The 9725-nt window shown below is 41.3% G+C and overlaps 1 protein-coding gene across 4 annotated transcripts in view; it reads left to right on the top strand.

Annotated features, from left to right (window-relative positions):
• The first annotated feature begins 781 nt into the window (after positions 1 to 781).
• The window catches only part of LOC110523902 (band 4.1-like protein 4), an 85001-nt gene continuing 76057 nt past the window's right edge, over positions 782 to 9725 (top strand). For all 4 annotated transcript variants that reach the window (XM_021603035.2, XM_021603036.2, XM_021603034.2 and 1 more), the window contains exons 1-2: positions 782 to 1225; positions 1405 to 1675. In XM_021603035.2, coding sequence (XP_021458710.1) covers positions 1577 to 1675 — 99 coding nt within the window. In that variant the 5' untranslated portion in view covers positions 782 to 1225; positions 1405 to 1576. The remainder of the gene's footprint in view (positions 1226 to 1404; positions 1676 to 9725) is intronic.

The following is a 9725-nucleotide window of genomic DNA, read 5'->3' as shown; positions in this document are numbered from 1 at the left end:
AATAAGACAACCCCCCCCCCCCCCCCCCACCACCACCACCACCCCACCCCACATAAGCTTGGCCAGAGACCTGGCAGAGTGGTGTCAGGAAAACAACCTCCCTCAACGTGAGTGAGACAAAAGAGATGATCGTGGACTACAGGAAAAGGAGGGCCGAACACACCCCCATTCACATCAACGGGGCTGTAGTGGAGCGGGTTGAGAGTTTCAAGTTCCTTGGTGTCCAGATCACCAACAAACTATCATGGTCCAAACACACCAAGAAAGTTGTGAAGAGGGCATAACAACACCTTTTCCCCCTCGGGAGACTGAAAAGATTTGCCATGGGTCCCCAGATCCTCAAAGTTCCTGCCATCCAGGACCTATATACTAGGCGGTGTCAGAGAAAGGCCCTGCACATTGACTCTGTACGGGTAACCCCTGAAAATAACCTCATTATTGTTATTTTATTGTGTTGCTTCATTTATTTATTTTACTTTAGTTTCTTTCGTATTTATTTTCTTAACTCTATGTTCTTACAGCTGCATTGTTGGTTAAGGATAAGCATTGTAAATAAACATTTCACGGTAAGGTCTAAACCTGTTGTATTTGGCGCATGTGACAAATAACATTTGATTTGATATACAGAGACAGAGAGACCAGTTTGCAAATCTCCAACAGGTGGCATGATTGTATCATCTATGAATGTATATTGTCGGTATGGCTTCAATTGGTGGAAAGTCCAGAAGGGCGGAGTCATTTTGTGTCGGGAAGCTTTGTCGTGAGAGATGGGCACCGCTCCTTAGCAACGGGCTGTCTGCATTGCTGAAGAGTGGCGAGATTTTGCCTCATTTTTCTAAGCCGACGGGACAGGTGCAGGCTAAGCCTCTGTCTTCACTTTTAGTAGGATTGCCAGATATAAGACAAATAAAAATTAAAGACTTGGAGATCAAAAAGCGGATCACACTGAAAGGAATTCCTATTTTTCTTGCATATCTATGAATATTGGAGCTGGAGGGCAGTGAAGAGCGCATAACTCGTGTTTATTGAACACAATAAAAGGAAGGAACCTTGCGGTCCGGGAGTTATCCAGTTTTTCATGAAAATGAAATAACTATAAACTACGGTTTATAAAGAAGTAGGCTTCACATACTGTACCCAAAGCTCAACATTTAATGGAGGCTGATTTGTTGAAAGAATAAGCTGCAAGCCAAGGTTTCGCAATTATTTTGGATAGAGCACAAAGGTGTGTAGCCTATTGGGAACCTTATAAAACTACAATGTATTTTTATTCTAAGCATTTTTACAGTATTGTGACAAGTATATTGCCCTAAAGGCTGCTTTAATCCTTATTTTGAAAGGTTCGTTTCAATGAAATGTATTCTGATAATTCTATAATTTTAATGGTTCTGTCTTTTTTTGCAGATCATAGACAATACAAGGACTGGCTAAGGAGTGTTTTATTGAAGAAAACCACATGATGAATTTTACTTTTATTTAGTACCAGCATTAGTCCATTATTTTATCATTGAATTGACAGAAGTCCGCTAAGTCAGTGCAGTGTTGCTTTATCCCCCCCTCCCGTAAAAAGAAAGACATGAGTTGCTTCTGTGCTCCCCAGGAGGAGTTTTATTGTGAAGTTTTACTGTTGGATGAAACCAAATTGACGTTAACCACTCAACAACAAGGAATAAAGGTAAGAGAAGATCCCTTTCCACGCGCTCCTCTGTCTGTCAGGTTATGCGGTTGACAGGTAGCCATCCTTTAATAAGCGGTCTGTCATTGCGCTGCGTGAGGCTTGTCAAGACTCTGTGCTTCTACTTTGACTGAAGTATGCAGTTGTTGGATTCTGGTATCTGTGTTTTTGACTCATTTCTAAATGTATCAACAAGTACAATGTGTCGTTTATTAACAGAAAGCCCAAAGCTACAGGTTACCCGACCATGAAGGTGTCTCTTGAGGATACATTTGGCTATTGGTAGCTGACCAGGAGCCCAAAAAGTAGCCCAGGCTTCTACTGTAATTTGCTGTGAACTCTCTGTGAAACAAAATACAGGCCCCAAGGGCTGTAAAGAAATATGGTGAGTATCTTAGCTATGTAAGTGCCTTTGATAGTCTCAATGACTTTATTTCTGGTCGTGAATTAAATCTGAAATTATGCTTTAGGGGATTTCCATCCAAACAAAAGCATGAGAATGACACAGTTGAAATCCTGAAACTTGATGACAACCAACCAGTGCCAGTTTTCTAGTTTAACTTTGTTACATGTCTGTACAGTATTGGACTTATCAGCCTACTAGGTCAGATTCTCTCAGTGATGCTCATTTGGATATCTTCATAATGTTTTTATTACACATAGTATGTTAAATCTACAAATCCACCACAACACACAGTCAAAATGCATCAAGAAAACACCCAGAGCATGCCTTACATTTTTTCTGTCTAAGTGGAAAACAAAGACTTGAATGTATCAATATCATTTGTAAGTATCTTCTCGGCTTTCTTCACCTTGGGGCACAGTGTAAACCAAGACTTCATGATGATAGATACAATACTGCGATGCAACTTCAGTTTCAGGAAAGTCTGTTAGGAGAGCTCACTGTCTGTCATTCTACGGGGGGGTGACCACTCCATGACTGCTATTCAATGACTTATGATGCTATTGGTATTATGTACCATTTTCTCTTGACTAGCTTCATAAAAATAATTCCAACTCAGAGCAGGTCAGACTGGGAGTGAATATGGGTTTAGTTTATGGGCTGGATAGAATCTCTGAAGACGAAACTCAGGTCTGTCTGTGTGTCAAAGGGCCAGAGGCAGAGAATTATGTCCTGATGACTGCTGGGGCTGAACTGCATCTGGTTGCTTGGCCTCACCTTGCCCTTTGGCGCTCATACCTTTATTTCCCTATTATAATGTTCCAAATATAAACCCTTCAGCATATAAACCCTTCATAGTCCATAGCTGTTGGTCTATCTTGATGAGCCCTTTATTTAAATGGGAGAGAAGGCCTAACCGTTGGGCACCTGTTACAGTAGTAGGTGTGTTTTGCTGGTTATTTGTGGAAAGCGACTCCTCAAATTGTGCATTTGGAAATAGAGAGACCCTCTAACTGATTTTTAGTTGCCATGCCACCACCCACCACTCAGACCCACTCTCTGCAACCCCCCCCCCCCCCCCCCCCCCCCCTCCTTCTCTCTCCTCAAGATGGCCCCACATGATACCCTGGTGCCCTATCCCTCTTGGCTTGGCTTTATTCTCCCTGTCTGTGCTCCACTAGTGACTAGTCCATTGGAGAGATCAGGTTGCTCATCCTCTTTTAATTGTTAATGTGAGAGGCTGTCCAGGTGGGCTCTCTGGAAGCCATGCATGGTCAATAGTGCAGTATCAGCTGTGTATTATGCATTATTGTTGTTGTACAGTATGCATGTAATATGTACTTTCTCCTTTATGGCTCTAGGGTAAGTTAGTAAAGCTGCTGTGGTGAGATTTTGAAAAAATGGTTTCTGACTGTACTGATCCAGCAGAGTAGAATTATAATCCTGGTATTGTCAGTGGTTAGATTAAAAACACCAGCTCAACCGCAGTGGAGCTTAACTCTGGTTTGGTTCTATGAATATTATTATATAATTTATTGGGCTCTAGGATTCATCTGATCCCAGCATAAGAATTTGTAACAAAATTCGAGTTTTGTAGTTGGTTCTCACAAACTTTTTTTCGTATTACACAAAAACACGTGTACTAAACATAGTACAGAGGGACTCTGGAAGTGAAGCTGGCACTAATCCTATTCATGTTGCTCTCTGTTACTGTTGAAGTGTAGCTTTACATTCAGCAGTGTGGCATGACATACACCTGTATTTCCCTGGCCCCTGACACTACTGTGACTGAAAACCACATGAGTGAGAGACCAAAGACAATGAAAGGGTTTGAGTTCAAAGGCTTTGGTCCCGAAAGAAAGAGATGGAATGTGGGACAGAATAAAGTGTGCGTTTGGGGTGACAAATTTTTCCAGAGGGACGCTCATGGAGGGAGGCACTTTGTCTGTCAGTCAGTCAGGTTAAAAAAAATAAAAAAATAAAAATTCCCTTCAGAAAAAGATGCCACTCCAGCTGCGAGGGAAATGCTGTTTAGTTGACCTCCACACCCGTGTCCCCAAGGTGTTGTGCAACACCACTCCAGCTGTCACTCTGGCGTGTTGTCACCCGTCTCAAGATCTCCAATCTAGGCTGTTTACTTTATGCTGCTTTCAGCTGTAAATAAATAACAAAAAAAAGAGACTTGAAAGGGTTCACAATGTGAACAGAAGTTCCCTAGCCTACATTCATGGGCCTTCCTGCTGCACCTGCAATTATATTTTGATATTATGTATTGTTTCTCACGTTTGTCAAAGTTTTTATGCTTGGCTGCTGGGAGCACATTTGTGTCTGAAAAGCGGGGCCTAGGTGGGCAGAGATGCATTTGGCTCCTGTAAGCCTGATCCAGTCTTTGCTATATGCTGTATTAAACAGCACTGAGCCTCTTACACAAAGGCTTCATTGAGTTTGGCCCGGGGGCTGTGTTAGATTTATCGTGAGGTACAGAACTGCTACCACAACAAAGCAGAGCAGTCCCAAAGACAGCGGCCGCTGACCCTGAAGGCCACGTCTGTTTTCTCTGGCCATGGCTTGAGAGAGATGCTCTGACCTCTGTAGCTTTCTGGATAATAATTCACGAAAACAGGGCAGCTTTTTGGGAACGGTTAGCCGCAGCTGCTTCCTTCCTTGTCGTCATTCAGAATGTCTTTGTTCTCCAACTTCCAATAAATACAATGAACATGGTGTTTTTTGTTGTTGTACAACAGGTCATCCCCCCTAAGGTTGTCACAAAGAATAGGCAGCATTTCATGTCAGTGTACCTATAAAGTTCTTCCTGATTCATGCCAGGAGAGAGGGTTAGGGTACATCAGGGTAACACTGCAGCGGTGTGACATGTTGATTTGCGTGATGTGCTTGGCTCAAGGCAAAGTTTTTCCATTGTGAAATTAGAAATACATCAAAATTCCTGCATGTGCGGAATGTGTCAATTCCATTGTGTTTTTAGAGCTCGGTGCACATTAGATCACATTAGCCTATTTTAGACGTCAACTATTTTGTTGACAGTGTCGACCGATAACAAATGCCTCAGCTTTATATCCTCGGAAATTACATTGATATGTAAAATCAGTAAATTCCTGAAAGTGAAAGTCAAAAGCTGGTTGCCATGGAAACATATTACTTTCTAATGAACCTGGTGGCTACTAATGGATCCTCTGGGATCTGCTACCGAAGAGTCAATAGAGAGAGAGAGAAAAAAATCAAACTAACGCCTGCCTATTCAATCAGTATTGGCTTTCTTTCTTATCTCTCCACTTTAACTCAGCTCAGGCTGTTTTGTGTGGGGATGCAACATTCACATGTCCCTCTTTTGAAACTGTGAAGAATTCTACCTCAGACTGGGACTGTGTGAAATTGGTATTTGTTTTTTCCCTTGAGACAATCAGTATGTCTTTAGCTAGGTGAATTCTAAGTGATTTGTTAAAACACTTAGCTCAGTTCTATCACCATACAGTAATTTACTCTAGCAGGTGGGCGGAAACTGTCAAAAGCTTGTTCCTCTGTTAGCTGACATCCCACAGCAATAAACATGAAATGCTAGGAGGCACCAGAGCCATATATATTACATCCAGAATTGTTCATTGCTACATTGATTCTTAAAGAATATAACTTATAAACGCCTCATGAACTTAGATCAACTGTCATACCCCCATCAGAACCTAAAATATAAGCTTGTTTGTAAACAACGTAAATGTAAACAAACTCTGTATTGCCTCAATACGTCATTTTGATATCATGGATGATCAATCCTTGCATCCATAGCTCGGTCTATGAATTTGAGAGTGGTTAAATTTCTCCAGGCCCATCTCTTAGCTTTTTACCAAAACAGAGCTGGGGTGTCCACTTTGTTATTGTTTCAATTAAGGATTCAAACTGGAAGAAATATTTGACTCTGGGAGGCACTAGTGTATGGGAAAACTGCTAAAATGTTTTGTGTTGGTACCTTTGCTTTTAATCACCTCATCCCTCTCTCTCTCTCTCTCTCTCTCTCTCTCTCTCTCTCTCTCTCTCTCTCTCACACAAACTCTATATCCCCCCTTTCTCTCTCTCTCCCTTTGGAGACAAGCACAGACGTCCCCCGGGCTTGCCCTCAAAGTAGGGTAGAGCACTAGGGAAACAAACACTTACACCATCTGGATCAAAGGGGGAGTAACAGACAAAACACCCCACATCTGTGGCCTATGAAAACACACACACACACATTTCCATTACACGATGGAAGTATTTTTGAGGTGGGTGTAGTGTAATGTTTGTTACGAGGCAAAATCATTCTTAGGAGAGAACATCGTCCACATTCACAACAGTATTGTATATTAGTAGACAGTATATTAGCCTGAATGCTCTTAAGGAGCCTGTCTTGCCACATACAGGACCTACCTGTTGGACAGAGCAGCCAGGGCCAGGTAGCAGCTCATTGTGTAATTAGGACTGAGTAGGGATCCACCTATTACCACCTAAGGCTGGTAAAACACACACACACACAGGCTCAGCTGTGAATTATTTACTAACACAGTACTGCTAATGGGGCAGGGAACAGTGATGGTCTCATTTGGAATGCTCCGATTTTCAACTCTGGGACTGGCATGTAAGTGTGGATCCAGTAAATGGAATCGGTCTGTTTATTGATTTAGTAGGATACTCTCACTGTTGCCCTCTCAGATTTAAGTCAACCCTTTGTAGGCAATAGGCCTGATGTGTCACGTTCTGACCTTAGTTCCTTTGTTTTGTCTTTGTTTTAGTATGGTCAGGGCGTGAGTTGGGGTGGGCAGTCTGTTTGTTTTTCTATGTTGTATTTTGCGTTTGGCCTGGTATGGTTCTCAATCAGAGGCAGGTGTCGTTAGTTGTCTCTGATTGAGAATCATACTTAGGTAGCCTTTTCCCACCAGTGTTTGGTGGGTGATTGTTTTCTGTGTCTGTGTGTTCCACACGGAACTGTTTCGGTTTTCGTTTCTGTCTTTCAATTTGATATTTTGTATTTTCGTGTTCAGTGATTTTGTTCATTAAAACATGACGGACACGTACCATGCTGCATATTGGTCCGATCTCTCATACACCTCGTCAGAGGAGGACGAATCCTGTTACATGATGAAAAACCATGCTTACATGATCAGTCTATCCAAAAATCTGTTTACTAATGATAAGTGGTTTGGAGTGTAAACCAACATTGAAAAAAAAAACTACTTTGAGGTTCACAGTGTGCGGCTGTGATACTGTGAGTCAGCAGCACATCACTCATCAAATAGATATGATAACTTATTAGATACTAGCAGTGTCTACTTACTTCTGCTGGTTGAAAGTGATAATGAACGATAGTAGACTCTCGGCCCTGGAGGAAAAGAGCGTGCTTGCACTCACTCACACACAAACACACACACCTTCGCTTGCGTCTTCAGTTTAATTATCACAAGCCCTCTGACATATCTTTTTTGAAAGGAGCTATACAAAATTAAACTAATTGCCCATTGCTAGACTTGCTTGTAACAATCACACACAATTTATTTTTGTGATTCCAATTGCTGTTATGTGTCGTACCCCAGAAAGAATAGCTGACGCTAATGGGGATCCTAATAAAAATCGAATCGTTAATTATCACTTTTAATATTAGCAGATGCCTGCAGATAGTCTGATCTGATCGCTTACCCTGATACGTTTTGAGCCTATCAGAGATTTGTTAAACAAAAGATATCGACAGGGCAGGGGGAGGGGAGCTGTAGTACGGAGAACCAGTGGCACTGAGGTGTGAGTAGGGTTGCAAAGCTACTGATCATTTACTAAAGCTACCATCAACTTCAGCAATTTCGGTAATTAACGGAAAATCTATGGCAATCTATCGTAATTTTAGTAATTTATACTTGAATAACTTGAAACAAATGTGTTGGTATATAGTATTAATTTGTTATATATGTGTCTGTATTGTCCCTGAGTTTCTAGTAGGTAGACCATATGGTTCAAGAGAAAATGGCCTAATTAACGAAAAAAAGCATCCAATTAACAATGGCATTATTTTCAATTACCTCTGCAACTCATCCGACTATTGACTGCCACCAGTTTGACACCAAAACATTAACAAATACATATTGACATAATAAAAGTATACACAAATATTTAATGCTGAAACCCTCATATTGAACACTAAGTTGATGGTCTATATTTAGGATCATGTTTTAAACTTTGTCATTCTATTTTAAAATCATCTTATTGAATTATTTCATATATTTGACATGTGAAGGCCACACAGAGGGCCAGAGATAATTACAGACACCTGTGATAATCTGAAGTACCCAGAAGGGCCACGAGATGTCTTGTGATAGATAACATAAAATCCTTGAAAGATACCAAAATGCTGGTTTGCAACCCTAGGTGTGAGTGAGCACGTCCTTGCTCAGTCAGCCAAGCAGCCAGGCAGGAGGGTGTGAGCTATGGACAGAAAGGAAGAGAGATAGAGAGGGGAGATATAGTGGGATTTCAGGGGGATGGGAGAAGAACAGTTTAATAATCTCTTCATGGCTGCCTGTCTTTAGTCACCCTGAGTGGCGTAATATCTTCTCTGACCGTGCAGGATTAACTCCGATGATATTGTTGTTATACACATACTTTATTTAAACACCTACACATTGCAGGGTTTTCACCAAGGTTTACAATGGAATTCCATGCTGATTTAGCCATAACCTTGGAGTGTTTAATGTGTTGTTCGTGAACGGGTCAAATATGACAAGAGGAGGACGTTGTTGATGCTTGTTAAAGTTGTTGTTTTCTGCACCACCTGTCCTCATATTAGTCATGGATCAGCAAATACCATTCAAAACACTCCTCCTCACAAACACAGACAACCACACACACAAAAGGATCCAATCTGTATGCTATTCCTGGCCTTAGAAAGACTTTATCTTTCCCCCCATGGAGCATGATCTAATAGGTATTTCATAACTAACATGAAAAAATGATGCTCTAACCCATCTTTGCTGATGTCATCAACACTGGCCACATGCTGCAAGTGGTTTCTTTCTCCTTTGTCAGAGATGATAAAATACCCTGTATTATGATGTTATCATCATAATCATCATGAAAAGTCCATTAATGCTAATTTTGTCTTTGACCCTTAATCTACTTGGTGACCACTAGGCAGGACTCAGCATTCAGAACACTACACAATGTGACCACAGTACACTTGTCACTTTCCATTCGTTCTCTTCGAGACAGTTTCCTTCTGTTCTGTTGCGATCTATTCAGTGCTGTGAGGACAATTCACTCATGGATTTGTGTCTGTTTCTGTGTGTATATATGTGTGATCACATACATAAATCACATACATGAGCAGCTGAAATCTCTGCAAGCCGAGGTTACTCGTTATTAAACAGAATATGTGCATGGCTTTTTACCCTGCATGCAGCTATTTTAGTACTCTCGCTTTGGTGTATGTATTTGGCTTGTGCTTTACAAACCTCTGCAGAGCTTGTTTTTGTGTTTTTAGCGAATGTGTATAGCTTTGTGCATTCTGTGTGTTTGAGTCCAAGGCTCTTATGGCCAGTGGGTGATCCGTTATTATTTAGGCTAGACAGTGTCTCTTTGCGTAACAGTCTGTGTAACTCAGTTATGTGTAACTCTGTGTTG

Source organism: Oncorhynchus mykiss, chromosome 5, assembly GCF_013265735.2.
Source record: "Oncorhynchus mykiss isolate Arlee chromosome 5, USDA_OmykA_1.1, whole genome shotgun sequence".
Lineage (NCBI taxonomy): Eukaryota > Metazoa > Chordata > Actinopteri > Salmoniformes > Salmonidae > Oncorhynchus > Oncorhynchus mykiss.
The sequence above is the reverse complement of the archived record's forward strand: the minus strand, read 5'-3'. Positions and strand labels throughout refer to the sequence as shown.